General features: G+C 42.9%; 3 protein-coding genes across 4 annotated transcripts in view; 2 read left to right on the top strand and 1 right to left on the bottom strand.

The window, feature by feature from the left end:
• LOC121676830 (trihelix transcription factor GTL1-like) overlaps positions 1-6,820 on the top strand; it is a 29,855-nt gene extending 23,035 nt beyond the window's left edge. For both annotated transcript variants that reach the window (XM_042053807.1, XM_042053806.1), the window contains one exon: positions 1,137-6,820. In XM_042053807.1, the coding sequence (XP_041909741.1) occupies positions 1,137-1,223 (87 nt within the window). In that variant the 3' untranslated portion in view covers positions 1,224-6,820. The remainder of the gene's footprint in view (positions 1-1,136) is intronic.
• Positions 1-8,265, bottom strand: part of PPAT (phosphoribosyl pyrophosphate amidotransferase) — a 47,365-nt gene extending 39,100 nt beyond the window's left edge. The window contains exon 1 of the mRNA XM_042053809.1: positions 7,838-8,265. Within this exon, the coding sequence (XP_041909743.1) occupies positions 7,838-7,965 (128 nt within the window). The 5' untranslated portion in view covers positions 7,966-8,265. The remainder of the gene's footprint in view (positions 1-7,837) is intronic.
• Positions 8,266-8,464: 199 nt separating this feature from the next.
• On the top strand, positions 8,465-18,452 carry LOC121676832 (multifunctional protein ADE2). Its single transcript, XM_042053810.1, has 9 exons — positions 8,465-8,576; positions 9,236-9,433; positions 12,005-12,183; positions 12,858-13,037; positions 13,127-13,240; positions 15,054-15,137; positions 15,242-15,422; positions 16,392-16,550; positions 17,220-18,452. Exons 1-9 carry the CDS (start codon positions 8,558-8,560, stop codon positions 17,384-17,386), a joined length of 1,281 nt encoding a protein of 426 aa, XP_041909744.1. The 5' UTR covers positions 8,465-8,557; the 3' UTR covers positions 17,387-18,452.
• Positions 18,453-19,721: the final 1,269 nt, after the last annotated feature.

Below are 19,721 nucleotides of genomic sequence, written 5' to 3'. Positions count from 1 at the left end.
TCAGTCATGTTTGGGCACAGACCTACACAGCCTGGCCAAAGCCAGGTCAGTTCTAGGCAAATACAAATGCACAACTCAAGTCAAACAGTCAAGTCCTTACTGCAGCAGCAACAGCCACCAGGTTTATTTATACACAGAAGCCTAAATTCCATCCAAGTCCCTTTTCATAAAACTTCACATAAAAATATTACTGGATATAATGTGTTATTTCCTGCTTTATGCTTAATTATTTCCTTGTCTATTCTTTTATGAGAGACATTAAGAAGGCAAATACTTTCCACCAAGGTGGATTTAATCTGCCATTTGACTAGCATTCTTAAAACAATTCTGAGAGAGAGCCCTAGAAAATAATAGTTTTTTGATCACATTAATTTATACAGTGACAGGGATACAGTTTTTTCAGTGTATGCTGATCTACCACTTTTCACATTTTACACTGATTTCTCAGTATAAACCTTTTTTGGCTTGTAATACTGTCACTGAAACTATCATTTCCAGCAATACTAGTATCACCATTGGTTTAAAAATCTTTCTTCTCTCTCTCTTTACAATGAGCTGGTTCAAAGATACATCCTTGAACTTGCATTGTATTACTTGCATACAGAACTGTTGTCTTTGGAAGGAGGACAAGGTCTGCCTCTGCCATCACAGCAGTCAGGTATCCCCATGGAACGTGCTGAGTCAGCTGAAGACCTCACCATTCCAAACACTATTAAGATCACGGGTTACTCCTTCCACATGTGAACCAGAAAAATGCGTGATCCAACCCTAATTCGCTCCAGTACATTTAAACAGTTTAGTTCAATTTAGATTTAAATTATTGTTTGAAATTACTGAAAATAATATGGGTAACTTACATGTTTTGCTCTACCTTCTCTGTTTCATGAGTGCAGGGCTGAAATTGACTTGGTAACTCATTTCAACATGAAGATTCCCCTTTTCTCCATGCTACCTTGAGTAATCCAGTTCATGCTGGATGCCCTATAAACCAGTTCATCTCACTAACCTCACACAAGACTAACTCATCTAGTAAGAAAAAACCCTAAATGGTCTTCTGTGTGAGTTGAAGTAGCTCAGCAAGTTCCCAGATGTGCCAGGTCTAACTCTAAACAGCTGAAAGGTTGTTTTTGTTGCAGTGTGCCTGTCCTTCCAGAAGAAATACTAACCTGAGGGAAGCAGTTAGCCCTGCAGAGGTGACAAACTGCACTTTAAATCCTGCATGATGCCCAAGGATCCAAACCTTTCTAAACCTTGTTGTCATCCAGTACAACAGCCCAAAAAAACCCCTTTCTCTCCTTCCAGAAAATAAAAAATAAAGATTTTATGTTCATTAAAATTAGCAGACCTTTCAAGAATATGTATCTGTTTTTAAATGCTGATATTCAGTTGAGAACAACACAAAAGCACTGAGGCAAAGGACTCACTGATTTCTTAGCAGGTCAGAGCAGAGAATTGCAGAGCACTATTGCAGTCTTTACTTGGAAATTGTTCATATCAACACCAGGTGGTAGACATAGGGCAAGAACTGACAGAAAAAAAAGATCACAAGTGGGTTTACTTTCCAAGTAAAGGGTTTTACCTCAGAAAACTTTCCAGAGAGCAGGATTTATCTGACAAACAAATGTCCAAAGAAGGTGGACTTCCCTTGGTGTGGGATTCCTCTTCTATTCTGCTTTGTGACTGCAAAGCATAGCTTGCTTTTTGTAATTGTTTTGTCAGAAAGCTGTCTTCTGCCCTGCTGTTCATTTGTTGTTGATCAAAGATGGTAAGAGATGTCAGGATCAAGATGGGGCATTTGGCATCATCTGATATTTATGTGCTACTCCCATTTATACAGATGACAATTAATTTACTCGAGACAGATAAAGTGACATCAAGACAACCTTTCTTCACTGCCGCTGTAGTTACAATTCCACATAGCTTTTTCCTTAGACAAAATTACCAGGAATGTTGCACGTTTAGAATTCTGGTTGTCTAGAACTATGATCTGTCTCCTTTGGACAGCATCTCCTGGCGTACTGACAGTGGGCTAAATAGAATGTTGCCAGCTGAAGGATTTCTCAAAACAGTCCCTTCAGAAATAGTATTAGTTAATCCAGCTCATCCTTCCAGTGTTTAGTCCAGACACATTTATGGGCCAGTGAAATGGAACATGAGACACCATCTGACACATGCTAAATGGTTATGTGTAGGGAACTACCACAGGACTGCAGTGGTTTGGGAGGATACCGTTTCTTAGACATAGATCCTCAAAAGAAAGGCCAGACCAAGTCATGTCCACGTAACTGATCCTGGGAATCTTAATATAAATTACATCATGAAAATGTTCCAGCTTAATAATCAAAACCAAGTAATGATGGCAAGAGCATCAATCCTATAAATAACAGAGGTTTTTGCTCTTCTCCCTCCTCAAATATCTGCATTATTGCCAGAGGGCCATTAAGATTCCTGTGAGGGCAAATCTGTCTCCTCCCCAGTTTGCAAACGGCAATACTGAAATTTTTGAGTTGCAGCAGATAAATGGAACTGTTACCATCCTGACCTACATTAAAAAGCTTCATTCTTCTCTAAAGCGAACTTATTCACTAAGATAAATGGGTCACTTTACACATCTTTGATAGGGCTGTTATTCTGGAAAGTCCTCTGAATGCCCTTTTAGATTACTCGACAAACTGTTTGGGCCAAAGGCTTTGAGAATAAGCTTCAGGAAGCAGAAATGCTTGCAGTGATGGTGGATCCACAAGCGCTGTCTGCATCATAGGCTTTAAAGACTCTGCCTTCAGTCATCCTTTGTTTCTTATGCAGCTAGGCCTCCTTTGTGTTGGCACAAGCATCCATATGACCAAGTGGCTACCCAGCTGACAGAACTGATTTAAATTAAAACTAACCTAACAAAAAGCCCCTCCAAATAACCCTGCTTTTTTTTTTTTTTTTTTTTTAATGGGAATGTAAGACATGGCAGATAGTTAAGCCAGGATAGTTTATTTGAACTGAACTACCCAGTGTGAACACAGTTTGCAGCATACAACCCTCTCTCCATGCATGAGGCTCAAATTTAAGGTAGGGGCAGACAAGCCAACTGAGCAATCCTGTGAAAATTACTGGATAGCTGTATAATGCCTACATGGATGATGTATCTCCAGTCCAAGTGAAGAAAAATGAACAGTCTCACCCCAGCTCTCTATCTAGGTTAATGTAAGTCCGTTGGCCGAAATAAACGCCATAACGGCTGCCTCTGAAATGTCCTCCTGTATCACTTGTTTGGCACCACTTCCCTCCTGATTTTTCCACTCCTTCTTACATGATCTCATTCCAGCTGCATGCACATCCAGAGATAAGAACTTAGACTGAACTACATTTTGTGACATGTACATCGAAGAGACCTCAACTTGGTTAGAATGAAATCTAGCTTCTCTTCACTTTCCCAAATGAGTGTGCAGGAACCTGAGCCCTGCACGATGTTATGTAAAACAACCAGATATAAGAGCTCACCACAGCAAAAAGGCCTTGCTCCTCCTCTCTTCTTGCAGGAGCAAGCCCTGTGGAATGTAATTAAACCAGGCTGTCATCACCTGCAGCACAGAATGGCCTAAAACTTAAACCAAGATAGAACTAAAAGACAGAAGTGTGTTTATGTTCATATTCAGTGTCTGAAAGTACTCAGGAATGTTTTACCAGCACATACACAATGAATGTTCTTGTAAAATAGCATACAGACTCAATAACTAGCTAGGCAAACATCTTATCCTGTATATTCCATAGAGAATTTACATAGAAATATGATTAATTACAAAATTTGGTATTTAGACAATTAAGACAGTTGACTCTGCAGTTCTTGCACCTGGGAATGAGGGATCTGCTGAACTCATGTGCTCTTGAGATGAAATAAAAAGATAATACCTTATATACCAAATTATCAAGATCATTACCTGTAGTATATCTGAGTTCCTCAGAAAATTCCCATCCAAATACTGTTGCAATTTGAAGCTTTTTGATTGAAAGATTCACAGGGTAAGTCATGATACCAATGGCTTGCTAAATAGCCTTTAAAAAACCCTACCTTGTAGCCAAGATGTTGTATATGAAATGTAGATAAACGCTTTATGCTATATTGAATGCAGGTGTTTGGAAGGATGGCTAATGGGAAGCAACTTTACTAGATTGAAAGACAAGTTAAGTTTCTTAACTTATATTGTTGATATCTGGGTTCTGTTATATGGGTTTTAATAATGGACAGTTACAGGAAAGGTATCAAAAAGCACACTGGCCAAGCCTGCACTCATAACAAGTTCCATACACAGGCCCAGCTGAGACAAGGAATACTCCCTGACTTTATGGGACTTCCATCTTCATAGAAAAGGGCTTTGAAAGACCTTTTCTAAAAATGAGTATAAAGCTAGTACACTTAGGTTTCAGTACACAGTATTATTGCCAAAAAATATTTTCCAGAGAATTTTGCAGAAAGTTAACAGAAATCACACTTGTTCAAAGATAAACTTTGCAAATTTGTCCTGGTCAAGGACTCAAATGACGTTTAATAGATTTGTAATTCAGAGTAACTCCTCCTCCCTCCCTCACCGCCCCCAAGAAAGTCCTCTCCTTACCAATACCCTCCGATTTTATTTTGGCATGCTGTCAGTGGATTTTGCAGTGACTTTGTTCCCTGGCTTATGAAATGCAGAGATGATTTAGAACATCCGCTTTTAAGCCTTGCTAATGTTGATGCCAGAGTAACATGATTTGCTTTAGCAGAATTAACAGTTTCAAACATAGTGAGCATTCACTGCTAACATAGCTGTAAAATGTTACCACGGTGTTAAGTTAAATTGATAAAATGTTCTTAGTGTGTGGAAGGCCTTGATTAGACTGTGAGTAGGAATATACTGGTTTTCATTTTAATTCACCATTATAAAGTTAAAGCCAATAAAAAGCTGTGTTTTAAGTCTGCTACAAAGGACTGGGAATTTAAGCCTCAACAACTAGCAGCTGCTTTTTAATTACTAAAAGAAATGCAACCCCAAACAACTTTTAAAGTTGTTTCTGTTTATGTCACAATAGTGAAATTTCAAGTATATCTTTTGTCTTTCATGATGTGCCTACTTGTGGGCTCCAGAACTTTGCTTACATATACACATCGATTTTTCATGCAGAACAGTTTCAGTGAGTGAAGCAGCGAGCACCACTCATACACACCACTGCACATATGCTTAAATATTTTGGTGGCTTGTTCCAGCTTACAGAGTTTTAAGTTTTCAGCTGCAAACATTACCCCACTGAAGAAAATCTCTTCAGTGCCACAGTAATACAAACTATCAACTCATTCTTGGCCATTTATGAGAAACAGCAAAGTCCTTCACCTTGCTGCAACCAGCTTATCAGAACATAAAGCACAAAGAATTTATGCTGCATGTTTTTGTGGCATCTAACAAATACTCTGGATTTTTACACACACAGGTAAGATTTCAAAGATTAGAAATTAAAACCTGCTCTCCTCTTTGTGGCCCAGTCATCTCCAAAATGCAGCTTGATACAATGCCATGCTTTAATATTCTGAATTTTAAAATCTAAGACCAATTAAGGGCCAAATTCTGTAATTTGATGTATTGCACAGGACTCATTTGCATACAGAAGAACATGCTTATATCAAAGGCCAGTAATCATTACATAAATATCCTTACTAATTTGAAGGTGATGTCTAAGGTCTGTATTTTCTAGTGGCCAGTCAAATTTCTGTTAGTCACTCAGGCCTGACTTGGATGGCTCATTAATATTTACTATAATTTTCTTTCATATTTACTTATTTTTAAAGGCCTATGGTTAAGAGACATGTCTTAGTTTTTACCTTTAAAACCATGGGCCTAATGCAGTTTACTGATACAGTTAATCCTAAATTTTAACTCTGGTTTTCAATTGGCATTCCGAAAAGTAGAAAGAAAAATAGCTGTTATCCTATTACTTCCTGATCAGGATGCCAGCCCTTTTACACATCACAGTAGGACATTAGTGAAGAAAATAGGAACGTTAATATCTCAGCTATTTAACAGTATTTTATTGAGTGCTTGCACAGGTATACCTAATGGAACAGACTGATTCACTTTACAGATGCAATGTTTATGCCTTTAGGAAAGCATCCCTTAACATTTTTGACCATTACTGAATTAGATCAGAATCACTGGTAGTGCATATATGCCTCTACTTGTAGCTTCCTGTAGAATTTGTGAATTGCTTAGTTTCAATCATAGTGTAAGTATTGCTATGTACAGTTATGTCCTCCACAGGGGATATCTGATACTAAAAAGCTCAAGCAAATTAAATATACTTGTCAAGTGCCCATCAAAGAAAAAAGAAAAGCATATTGAAAAGTTATGAAGTAAGGTTACAATGAAAATTGAGATAATAAGATACAAAGTAATGAAAATACATCAATCATCTTTTTTCCACCTAAGAAACTCCAGGTCCACCAGTGTAACTGTAAGCACGAACAAGGTAAGATTTTTTCCAGCCTCTTCACAGAAAAACGATGCAACCTAAAATGAGATTATAGATTACATGGCTTTGTTCCTGGTATTTTGTGCTGTATCACTCCCAATAAAACCATTTTTGGTGGACACTGGCAAATATATATACCTGCAGCCCAAAGAGAATTATTAGCATATGAGAGTCATGTAGGGATGCAGCATTTTACCAGTAAAAGTATATGAAACTCTACTGTAATAAACAGAAAATCTCCATGTAAACGATTTCCTATTGTTGATCCAAAACCAATTTCAGAGCAACATTTACAGGTCTGTGAGCTCAGAAATACAAAGAATATATTTTATCTATTTAGTGCATGTGCACTTGGAGAAGCCCACCTACCTAGAACGTCAGGAATGTGTTTATTTAGCACACTTTTTGCAGCTGTGAAGTCAAACACAGTGAAAAGGCTCAGTGTGTACTACTAAACGAGGTTGTGCGTGTCTGACTGTGCAGGTGTTCCCACAAGGAGGATATCCCTTTCTGGCACGACTGAAAAAATGATTGACATATGTCAGTCCATAACATTATTATTTTGAATACTAACCAAGTGGAAGCTGAACCCAAACTTCATTCTGTAGCTCTGCATCCACACGGATGACAGTAAATCAGGTCTGTTGCACATTGCCATAGACAGGTAGAAGTTTTATTCTACCATGGTGATAAATCTAAACCACTACCGCTAGTAGGAGCCTAAAAACGCTTAAGAACTGCTCTGTTTCGGTAGTGTCGGATTGTGTGATTTACACTTTAAGGTGAGCATCTCGAGAGTGACGGCCGGGCCTCGCCGCGACTCCGGCAGGTCGCCGCTCGGCGTGGCTGGGACGGGGCGGCGGGCACATCCCGCTGCGCGGGGCGTACCCCCCCTGCCGCCCGGGGCTCATCCCGCCGCCCGAGCGCATCCCCGCCGCCCCGGATACGGCCACGCCGCGGGCTCCGCGCAGGGACGTGCGAACGCCGGGGCCGGCGGCACAACCCCGGCAGCGAGAGCGGATGCGACTCAAGCGAGATGCAGCCGAGGTCCAAAGGCGTTCGACAGCTGCTCCTTCGGCGGGACTGGCTCGGGAGGCAGGAGGCGGAGGGCTGTTCCTTGCGCTTCACCTCCGGGATGCTGCCAGGGCTCCCCGCCGAGGCGGAGCGGAAGGGACCGCTCGGGACGCTCCCCTCCCCTCCCAGCGCGCTCCCGCCGCCGGAGACCCGGGGCCCTCTAGGCTGCACGTGCCGCCGCAGGGCCCCGAGCAGCCGCCGCGGCCCGGCCCAACACCGAGCCGCGTCCGGGCGGCCCCGTCTGGGCACACCTCGGCCCCCGCGCCCCTCTTACCTGTGCTGCAGCCCCACCAGCCCCAGCGTGATCACATGGGGCACGTCCAGCTCCGTGGGCCACGCGCCGGAGGCGATGCAGCCGAACACGCCGCACTCCTCCCGGATGCCCAGCTCCTCCAGCTCCATGGCGCGGGCAGCACGTGGCGGCGCGGCGGCCCCGCTCCCGCTCCCAGTCCCAGTCCCGGCCGCACTCCAGCGGCTCCCGCGCGCTGCTGCCGGCGGCGCGCTCAGCCCACAACGCCGCTCCGCCCGGGGCTCCCGGTGGCCCGCCGGGCGCCTCCCGCCCTCATTTACATGCGGAGGGGCGACACCGCACCCCCGGCCCGCTCTACCGCCTCGCCCGGCCCCGCCTCCTCAGCTTCCACTCTGCCCCGCGACCCCGCGGGGTGCGCCAGGCCGGGGGGATGTTTGCCCGCGGGGTGAGGTTGCGGAGGGCCGGGGGCCGGGCGCGGCGTGGCGCCCGCATTGGCCGGGCAGAGGGCCGGGGCCGTGTTTGCACGGGACGGGGGGGGATGATGCTGCCGTCCGGGGTTCGCACGGGGGACTCGGCGGGGCCGCCCCGCGGCGTAGGGCGGCGATTGGCGGGCGGCGTCGCTGCCCGCTGCCCGGGCTGCCCGCCCCTTCCGCCGGCCCCTTCTTACCCCGGCGGCTGAGCCCGCCGCGTGCGCTCAGGCTCTCTCCTGTGCTCTAGGTGCCCGCGCCCGCTCCCGCCGCAGCCATGGCCCCCGCAGCATCAGGTAACCGGGCGGCCGTCGGGGGTGGGTGGGTGGGTCGGTCGGAGGTGCCGCTCTCGGGGGGCCGGTGCCCGCTCAGCGGCTTGGGGTGTACGTGCTTGGGAACCAACTTTTTCCCCGTGTAGTTTTAATTTTTTTTTTTTTTTTCTTTCCCCCCTGTGGGTAGTCGCTCATGCGCGAGGGTGGGCACGGCTGCAGGAGAGGCGGCGAGGGGCAGCTTCAGGCGCAGGATGCTGGGGGCGGCAGCCGCCGCTCGTATTGCGGAGCTCCGGGATTGCCCCGAAGTTTGAAGAAAAGAAAAAAAAGAAGTGGCGGGGCTCTTGGCCGCCCCTCTCAGGCGGCAGCTCCCGGCTGCCCGGGGCGGTGGGCGGCCGGGGCACCGCCTCCGCCGGAGCTGCCCGGCTGCGGCCGGCGCGACCCCCGTGGCGCCGGGAGCGCCGGGCAGAAGCCTTGAGCGGGGCTTTCGGCCTCGCTGCTTGGGGGAACGTGGCCAAATCGGCCCGCGGGTCGGGGCTCAGCGAGCTCCTCGTGGTCAGGGACCGCAGCGCGGGGTCCTGCTGTATCCCCATGGACTCGAAGGGGGTGGCTTTGCCTGCGGAAGTAAACAAGCCTTTGCGAGGCAAAACTGACCTTTTTGTTTTGTTTTTTTTAAATTCCTCTAGACCTGAAACTTGGCAAAAAAGTTAATGAAGGTAAAACGAAAGAAGTGTACGAGCTGCCAGATATCCCGGGATGTGTTCTCATGCAGTCAAAAGACCAAATAACGGCGGGAAATGCAGCCAGGAAGGACCGAATGGAAGGGAAGGCTGCCATTTCCAACACAACAACTAGCTGTGTGTTTCAGCTGCTTCAGGAAGCTGGTAAGTATTTTAAAGGTAGAGTGTATATGTCTATATGTTACAGACGTTATTACAAAACAGTATTGCTTTATAAGAGACTTTATCCTGCCTTGAGGTTCTGGTGGTTTTTTAGTCTCGTCTCTGTTAGTTTTTAATTATGTTTTTTTTCTCTGGTACTTTAGAGCTGTGCGAGTGACTTGTTCGTTTGGAACGTGAGAGTATCTGCAGTAACCTAGTGTTGCAGATAACTGCAATGTTTCTCCTGCTTGTTTGGACACGCCCCTAATCCCCTCCGCTCTGCTTTTGTTAGTTCTTTCATATCCTACACCTCCTTGCCTTTAACTCCGGGCTGGATGCATCTGTCTTGCTTTACTACATCTGCATGCATAGAACGCACTGCTAGCTAGTGGCACTACCAGACTTTGTCTAGGCTGTGTGAAATCTGTGTACGTAAGCTGAAACATAAAATTAGAGTGTTCCCCGCGGCCCCCCCCCCCCTCCCCCCCCAGTTGTGTGTTGTAGCAGCATAAACTTCCTGTAAGATTTGCCCCTAACATTTGCAAAGGACCACGTTGCAAAATACATTTATCAGTCTGTATTGAACGTATCAAGAGCTTAATCCTTGCTTTAAAAGATTCAAAGTATTTCTGATGCTAGAAGCGAGCTTTCACGGGGCACATAACTAACTTGAGTCACTCAAGTAAGTTTTGCACTGCACTTCCAAAAATGGAGCCAGTAGCTTTGCTTTGAGAAAGCATTTTGAAGTGTCTTTGACTGAGTAGTTTGCAAGTTGCAAAGAGGGATTTGTGCTGGTGATGAGTCTGCTAACAGTACTAGAATACACGGCACTAGTAAGCTTAGTTAAGACTGCTTATAGCTGTGTGCTCAGTATGCTTTGAAACATTCACACAGAGACTGCTTCAAGTACCAGCTGAGTTACTCTAGAATTGGTATTACCTGTTATAAGGTGTGGTGATAGCTCTCAAACTGTGAAGTCCTAGCATGTTTAATATGTGGGGAAGAGAAAGATGGTTTCTCTAGAGTTTTGTCTCAGCCCGTATTTTAAGAATTACTTACACAGAAATATGTATCAAGTAATTCAGTGTAATCCTGAGTCACTGGCTTTCTTGGGAAGCCTGTTGTGCATACAGTACTAAGAAGCCTCCTAGGTATTTGACTATATTTGCAGCTGATTAAAACTTGTAGTTTTCATTTAGGAACAGTTAGTGAGATGTTTTGCCTAATTCTTGAATGGCAGTAGTTAAGATAACAATTAAAATACTTCATACCCTACAGACTGTGCACTTTTAACATGAAGAAGCCATTCTGTTGACCTCTCAAAAATCTGTGTGTGGCTTGTACCCATAACTTCCACAGGTGCCATGGGAAAACATGCGGAGTAAACTGCAGCTGCATTTTAAAGCAACTAAAGAACTTTCAGGGTTCTTCTCCAGTTTCCTTATTTGAGTGGTGTAAATGCAGATAGTGGGAATGCCTGATTGTAGAGGTAGTTTGTTTGCCTTGCGCAACTCTTCTTTACCTCCTCTTTCAGATGTGATGATTTACGAAGTTCTGTTAAAGTTTCTCTCTCTTTTATAATAGAGCTAATGTCAGCCCAGCAAAAGCACACATCTGCACTGATGAAAAATGTAGTAGTGAACCAGACAGGGGCCTTAATGTGCAGCTGACTATTTAAATCCTTCTGCCTTTGAAGGAAATGCACCAAACTTTTGAAGAGTCAGTGTTCATAGTACATTTTAAGACTTCTTGTTTCTTCCTTTATGGTTCTGGAAGTGGAATGCAATAGAACTGCTTGGTTTGACTGAGTGCAGCTCCTTTGCCTTCTTGTCCTGACAGATGCCGATTGGGCTTGGCAGTTGTCTTGCCCTGGCTGGGGAGAAAGGTGGGACTTTCCTCAAGAGTGAAATTGGAAAAAGAGCCATTTTGCACTTGGAGTGCTGATCTGCATGTTGGCTGTCCCTGCTTAATGTGGGGTCACTCATCTACAGTTATGTAGGAAGGTTGACTTGTTGCAGCAGGTTTGAGTGCACATGCTTCTGAATCTTACTGTCTTTTGCCTAAAAAATCACCAAGATCTAGTGTCCTAAATAACTTAGTTTGTGATGAAAGGGACAGCAAAGCCATTCTCTCTTCCCTATCTGCTTTTATGAAGCAAAGTAGTGAAGACTGCTGTGCTCTGTTACTCCTTTGAAAGGCTCCAATTACTGTTTGATCTATAATGAATCTTTCACCAGAGAGTATGGTTAGGTACTTGGTTGCTGCTAATTTGTTTTTTAAACAAGCAAAAACGTTGTGAAGGATAGATTACGGCTCTGTGAACAAAATTAGGATTTCTGAGTTACAAGTGAGAGTTGTATGATAAAATTGGCAAAACTAATGACTTGTGGAAGATAACTGTCTTTTGCAAGGCTGGAGTGGGCTTAAAACACCCTGAAGAGATTCAGTGTGTCCCAAAAGTCCAGGGAAGAACAAGATTCAGGTGTGCTTTAAAAAATTAAAGATGTTTGTGACTACTGTTCTAACTGTAGAGTGTGCCTACTAGTGGAACTAAGTTGCCGTCTTTATATTTAGGAATCAAAACAGCTTTTGTCAGGAAACAGAGTGACACAGCATTCATAGCAGCTCACTGTGAAATGATCCCAATTGAATGGGTGTGCAGAAGAATTGCTACTGGCTCCTTCCTCAAGAGAAACCCTGGGGTCAAAGAAGGATATAAGTTTTACCCACCCAAAATTGAGATGTTTTACAAGGTAAGTTTCCTTTCCTGTGATGTTAATCAAACTTAAGCAGAGCTAGAACTCTGTATTAATCTCCTTTAAAATGCTGACAGATAAAGCAAGTATGCTAATGGCTGAGCAATCCTTTCAGTATCACTAGTTTGCCACCCTAATGTCTTCTTGCATTCTTGTCGAGCAGCTGTTTTGTCCAAAGTGCATACAATGCTGGCTTACAGCACAATCAAAGAATTATAAGCCAAACTGTACTTGAAAATAGAAAAATGTAGGTGTAAGGGCTTTTTAGGCATAAGCTTAATGCATCAGTTGAAAAAGATGTGTTGATATAGTTGAAGAAATTAAAATAAACTACTTGCATGGTGAGGGTAAGTAGCTAGCTAGTCATTTAGGATTCTGAACTCCTTTGGGAATGTGTGTTGAAAGATATATCTGGTGAACTGTAATCTAAAAAAAAAAAAAAAAGTGTTGTTTGTGGTATACCTTGTCACTCTTAAAGATGGTCAGGTGTTACAGCAAGTGTTTTCAATGTTACTGTCATTTTTTTAATGCTAATCATAAAATACTAGTTTGAAGCCTGTATTTGTTACTTGAAAAAAAAACCCACACAGAACCTTGTATCATTTAATGGTTATTTTCCTCTTATAGCAAGCTTAAATTACATGATGTATTTGTTCTGGTTTTCTTAACAGGATGATGCTAATAATGATCCACAGTGGTCTGAGGAGCAAATAATTGAAGCAAAATTCTGTTTTGCTGGACTTACTATTGGCCAGACTGAAGTGGATATTATGTCTCGTTCTACTCAAGCCATTTTTGAGATCCTGGAAAAAGCATGGCAGCCCCAAAACTGCACTCTTGTAGACCTGAAGGTATAAGCATCTAATTTCTCATGATCTGGTTTTGACAGGAAAAATACCACTATGTAATTACTAAAATAGGATTCTTACTGTCTTTTTAGATTGAATTTGGTGTTAATGTGCTGACAAAAGAAATTGTTCTTGCTGATGTCATTGACAATGATTCATGGAGACTGTGGCCAGGAGGAGACAGAAGCCAGCAGAAGGACAAACAGGTGGTGCTTTAATCTTTACCTTCTAAGTGAGCAGGGGAGAAGAATGAAAAAAGTAAACCCTACAGTTTTACATCTGCTTTCAGAGTGGCTTTTCTATATAGTCTTGTCTTGTTACAGAGTAGTTTGTATGGTACTTCATGTCCAAGCCTGTTCTCATTAAATAGTTTATCTGGTTTGTGGTAGAAAAAAAAATCCTATGTGTCTATCTTCAGCTGGAATACCCAACAGCACTATTGACTGGAGCTATCATAATGAAGTGTGGGGTTTCCAGGAATGGCTGGGATTTCTGACTTGTGCAGATAATAATAAAATAGTTGCATAACAGATCAGTGAGAAGAATAGAAGCTTTGATTCCCAGGTCTGCCTCCAAGCTTTTCAGTTTATTCAGAGGGGTACCCTCTACTAGCAGAGATCTGGCGATACTTAGGAGGCAACTGCAGTGAGGATGCTTTTCTTTGTTACTTATTTTGGTTAAGCATGAATTCAATAATCTTGCCTCCAAAAGTGTTACTAATAGACTGGGCCCACATATGAGGCCTGCAAACAAGTTTGAAACAGAACTTGTCCGATATTTAAACTTATAGCATTTATATTTCTCAAATATCTCTGAATTACCAGATGAGTAGTTATGAAAGAGCTGGTTTGGGAATGCTGCTGCCAGGAGTTTGTCATGGTTGTTGAGACTAGTAACAGAGACCCTGTGAGAGAAAGTGTTGTAAGCCACAGGGGAAGATTTCAAGGTGTTTGTGGGAGGAAGAGTATTAATTTTAAATTGGGAAGCGGAATTGTGCTGTTTACTTGACCTGAATTATGTAGTAGCACGCTTGAGTGAATTGCTCTGACAGTCCCCTAAAATAAGGTACATGGTAACATCATGTAGAACCTTGGTTGGCTAGTACAGTGCTACTGCAGGCAGTCATGTCATTATAAATCCAATTTTAAAGAAGTTGTATGTTTTTTCTTAAATTTTCCCTGTGGAAAGCTTCCAAAACCTAAATAACCCTTGTGGCTGAAAATTTTGTGTTGTAAATGGCCATAAATTGCAATGTAGAAGGTTGTTTATTCCTGGAATTGCTAGAAACTGTGTCAATATTTCATTTAGGGTATAATAATAATTCTTATTAATTATGGTAGCAAAATTAGTCTTTTGTGTACCCATACCACATTAACTTCATCTGCTGGTTTTGGCTGGGGTAGGGTTATTTTTCCTGACAATGGCCAGTGTAGGGCTGTGTTTTGGATTTGTGCTGAACACAAGGTTGATAATAAAAAGATGTTTCTGTTATTGCTGAGCAGGGCTTACATAGAGCTAAGGCCTTTTCTGCTTTTGGTACTGCCACACTGGTGAGGAAGTTGGGGGGGGATGCATGGGAGGCTGGGAGGAGACATAGCTGGGACAGGTGACCCCAACTGACCAAAGGCGTATTCCAGACCTTGTGATATCATGTTCAGTTTATAACGGGGAGGGTGAAGGAGGAAGCAGTGGTGGGGAGATGGGAGATGTTTAGAGCTGATGGTGTTTGTCTTCCCAAGTCACCATTACGTGTGATGGGGCCCTGCTGTCCTGGAGATGGCTGAACACCTGCCTGCCTGTGGGAAGCAGTGAATGAATGCCTTGTTTTGTTCTGCTTGTGTGTGCAGATTTTGCTTTGCCTAGTAAACTCTTTGTTGCAACCCGTGAGTTTTCTCACTTTCACCTTTCAGATTCTCTCCCTGATCTCTGGCAGGGGAGTGAGTGAGAGGCTGTGTGGGGCTTGGCTGCTGGCTGGGGTTAAACCACAACACTTCACTGCTTTTATTTTCCTCTTTCCAGTCCTATCGGGACCTGAAAGAAGTGACTCCTGAAGCACTGCAAATGGTTAAGAGAAACTTTGAATGGGTTTCAGAAAGAGTGGAGGTACCTGTTTTTATGAACAACACATCTAGACTTTGATAACTGAATGCCTTCAGTCCTGTTGACTGCTTTTATTTCCCCTCTTCCCTCTCCACTCTTTTCCCTAGTTGCTTCTAAAAACAAAGAGCCAAGGTAGAGTTGTGGTGTTAATGGGATCTTCTTCTGACCTCAGTCACTGTGAAAAAATAAAAAAGGCATGTGCAACCTTTGGAATTCCTTGTGAATTAAGAGTGACCTCTGCTCACAAAGGGCCAGATGAAACCCTGAGGATCAAAGCAGAATATGAAGGTAAATGCCAAGAAATACTGATTTGGATTGACACAGCATCATGTTTCAGAGTGACTTGGCAACTTAAAAGATTTATGTGGGATTTTTCCATTTTTTTGTTAAACAGAACACCAAGCTGTTAAAATTCTGTTTCACACTTGCTAGTAGCATGACTGCTCTAAGTAATTTTGGAGTAATGTATTGTCGTACTGCCCAGCCACAACTGCCATTACTTGGAAGTCTAACCTCTGCTTTTATCCCAGTACTAGAACTGCTTTGCCCAAGCCTTGATCATGTTAATAGATTTATTGTAGCATCTTGCTGGTGATGCTAGCCTTTCTGAAACTAGAACAGTTTCTCTAGCTGACTCAATATTCTTATGTGTTATATTAGGCAGATGTTGCTCCCACTGTGTTCTTCTGTTTGATGAAAATGTTCTTGCTTATTACTTTAGATGCCATGAGAAAAAGATACTTGCTTTAAATTACTCTTTGCCAAGAAAGCTTAACATCTCTTCAAAATTGTTTATAGCCTAGCAGAGGAGATATAGGAATTATTTATTTTTGTGGTAGTATACACATTCTACATATACCATTCTACTTGGTGAAACTACGAATGTGGTAACCATAGTTAAAACATTCACCTTGAGGTGAACTGTTTCAGATTTAAGGAGAGCAACACTTAAAGATGCCAGAGGTTTAATGGCTATGTTCTCTACAAAGCTAAGCACCTCTTCCTCTGATGCTAAGACTTCCTCTCAGAGTGAGAAATCCAAATTTCAGCTATGCTAAACAGTAGCTGGGATTTAAGGATGTAAATTTCTTAGACGATATTTCTGTAAAGGAGGAAGTTGGATACAAAATTTTAGTGCAATGTAATGAATTTGAAGAGGTAACTGCAAACACAATTGTGAACTCTAAAGTTCCCATGAAAGCTAGTTGTAGAGAACAAGGTGGATTGCTTATCTCTGAATGTCTTCCTTCCCACCAGGAGATGGAATCCCAACAGTGTTTGTTGCAGTAGCTGGCAGAAGCAATGGTTTGGGGCCAGTAATGTCTGGTAACACTGCTTACCCAGTTGTCAACTGCCCTCCACTCTCAGCTGACTGGGGTACTCAGGATGTGTGGTCCTCTCTCAGACTACCCAGTGGTAAGATGATCTTCACCTTATGCTCTTGTTCTGATCTAGTTCTGTTTTGTTGTTGTTCTAGTGTACACACACGGGGCAAAGCATTGGAAAAGCAGCTGGATCAGTACCAAGCAAAGTCTGTGGAATTAAGTCACGTACAGTCTGATTTCTTAATGGGAGAAAGCCCAATAGCGCAAAGAATAAATAGGAGTAATCTTTTAAAAAAGTAAACCTTGGCTTATCCTTGCTAAATGTTTCATTTTGAAATTAAAAATAATATTAATGGGAATTTAAATGATTTAATTTTGATGCATTTTCCTTATGATCAAAGATCAAATAGTATCTTTCTCAACAATCAGTGTAGGTAAGACCTCAACTCTTAACTATTAATTCAGGGCATTTTTACCTGTATGATTTTTAATTTTGTTAGTAACTTGAGTAGAGGCCCAGAAGTCTGTTCCCTCTGTATAAGGGAGTCATTTGCATGATGATAAACCACGGCTTTTGGTTTAAAGTGCCACAAGGCAGTCATATTAGAAGTAATGGAAAATGTGATGCTTCAGTGGCTTTAAAACTGGATCATGTGGCTCCTGGAGGTTAAAACAAGCCTCGTCTTAAATTATTCTTCAGAGAAAATGTTTTGTTTGACTATAAACTATGCTTTAGTAAGTGGCATTCTCTTCTCTGCAGGTCTTAGCTGTCCTACTACTCTGTCACCTGAAGCAGCTGCCCAGTTTGCGGCCCAGATATTTGGGTTAAACAACCATTTAGTGTGGGCCAAACTGCGATCAAACCTGTTGAACACCTGGATCTCCTTGAAGCAGGCTGACAAAAAACTTAGAGAATGCTCCTTGTAAGTCACACTAACAAGTAACTATTATTAGTTACGCAGTGATAATGGCGTGTGCGTATTCATTCACGTTAGGATTTACCCTTGGATGAGCTCAAAAAGTCCTGCATCATTTCTTGCAGAAGAAAGCATTGTTAGAGCAGAAGAGGAAGTCTGTTGTGTAGTCATCCTTCCCTTGTGTATTTTTTTAATATAACAACTAAATAGAGATGGGGAAGTAGTATTTTAGGTATGTCTTTCTGTTGCTCCAGAATGGTGCTGTTCTGCTTTTAGTTTATCCTGTTAACTACTATGTCAAGAGAATGATTTGGTGTGATCTAAATAGAATTCAACTAGTCTTCTGCATTTCTGTAACAGTAACATTCTCCCATAGTATTAATGTATGTCTTGAACCTTATTAACTGAACTGGACTGCTGCCTAAAGCCAGTGTTGATGGTGTTCCTGCTTGCAATGATGGCATGCTTTCTTTAGCAATAAAATGGCAATATATGCTGTATTAATAGGAAAAGAGTGTGGAAAAATGTTTAAAGAGCCTGAAATAAATACATGCCTTATTTTAAAAAATGTATATACATACACGTATCTTTTTAAAAAATGTGTGTGTATATTTACCCCATTGATATCTTTTGGAATGATGTGATGAAATTGACACCAATTTGCTTGTTCATAACAAGCTATAAATACAAATGGCTTGAGTGGCCTGTAACTTGGCTTGTTGCCCGTTTGCTCTAACTCTTGCCTAGTCCAGGCTTTGTCCTTTTAAATACTAGGCAGATCTACCTTCAGTAGTCCTATAGGGCCTGTGTGGTGATGTTGGACTGTCTTCATACACTTCAATAACTGTAGCTATTCTATGTCTGTATTTCCTCACTCTGTTTCTGTGGAAATTTTACTGAACTGAACAGGGGAACAAATAATAAAGCAACAAACCACTGGGGGGAAATCTAAGCATGACTTTCTTGTCTTTGCACACACTGGTCTCCTGAGTAGGTAAGATTCTAACAAATATGCAATTACTCAAAATATGTAACACCTATGCTTTTACAATTATAAATAAACTATTGAATGCGAATCTGCTTCATGGAGATTTATTAAGTACACTCAAAAGTAGCTATCAGCTGTGGTATGTAACTTCAGGACCTCAAATTAGGTAATAATCTTGTAAGAAGCTTATGCACTAAAACCTGCATGGAACACAATTAGGTGACAGTCTTCTGGAAGATACTCTGCTACTTGATTGTCTCAGGAATGTTGCTTTGTTCCTGAAGTACTCCTCTGTGATGGTGTGGTAGGTCAGGCTTACCTTGTAGTGTAACTGGATTAAATGCTGCTGCTGGCCTTCACAGGCACTGACCATATCTTGTGTATCTGTATAGAAGAGCTCTAAGCAGTGTTCTCTTGAATGCAACAGCTTAAAATTGGTCAAAGCTTACCCTAAAGTAAAAGAACTGTAACTCTTTTCTTAAGCTCTAGGGCTTAAGAATTAGGGCTTCTACTGAATCTCTAAATGAAATATCAATAATTGTGAGGATTAGTGAAGAACAAAGAAGCTGAAATGCCTTTGTGGCAGGATCTGGATGAGGGCATTTAGTCTAGCAGAAAATTTGCAAATAACATCAAGTTGGGTTGGCATGTTGATCTGCTGGAGGGTAGGAAGGGCTCTGCAGAGGGATCTGGATAGGCTGGATTGATGGGCTAGGGCCAGTGGTATGAGGTTCAGCAAGACAAAGTGCTGGCTCCTGTATTTTGGCCATGCTAACCCCAGGCAGCACTACAAGCTGGGGGCAGAATGGCTGGAAAGCTAGCCAGTGGAAAAGGACCTGTGGGTGCTAGTCAACAGCAGCTGCACATGAGCCAGGTGGCCAAGAAGGCCAGTGGCATCCTGGCCTATCAGCAATAGTGTAAGTGGTAGTAAGTAAGGCTGGGGAACTGATGATCCTCCTGCACTGGTGTGGCTGCAGCTTGAAGGCCGTGTCCAGTTCTGGGCCCCTCACTTTAAAAAGGACATGGAGATACTGGCACATGTCCAGTGGAGGGCAACAAGGCTCATGAAGGGTCTAGAAAACATGTCCTGTGAGGAACAGCTGAGGGAGCTGGGTTTGTTTACCCTGGAGAAGGCTCAGGGAGGACCTCACTGCTCTCTTCAACTCCCTGAAAGGAGGCTGTAGTGAGGAGGGCTTCAGTCTCTCCTGCTGTGCCTGCAGTGAGAGGACCAGAGGAAATGGCCTAAAGCTGAGATGGGGAGATTCGGGTCAGATGCTAGAATTTCTTTTTCACTGTTAGTGTTGTCACGCATTGGAATAGGTTGCCTGGGGTCGTGGAGTCACCATCCATGGAGTTG

This window comes from Corvus kubaryi, unplaced genomic scaffold (genome assembly GCF_017639235.1).
Source record: "Corvus kubaryi isolate FWS band 111438036 unplaced genomic scaffold, C.kubaryi_AGA036_p1.0 split1-131, whole genome shotgun sequence".
NCBI classification, from domain to species: Eukaryota; Metazoa; Chordata; class Aves; order Passeriformes; family Corvidae; genus Corvus; species Corvus kubaryi.
Note: the sequence above shows the minus strand (reverse complement) of the source record. Positions and strands in the feature narration are given on the sequence as shown.

Coding starts and splice junctions, on each gene's coding strand:
- LOC121676832 (XM_042053810.1), top strand. Junction 9,434..12,004: donor TCAGCTGCTTCAGGAAGCTG/GTAAGTATTTTA, acceptor CTTTATATTTAG/GAATCAAAACAGCTTTTGTC. Junction 13,038..13,126: donor GCACTCTTGTAGACCTGAAG/GTATAAGCATCT, acceptor CTGTCTTTTTAG/ATTGAATTTGGTGTTAATGT.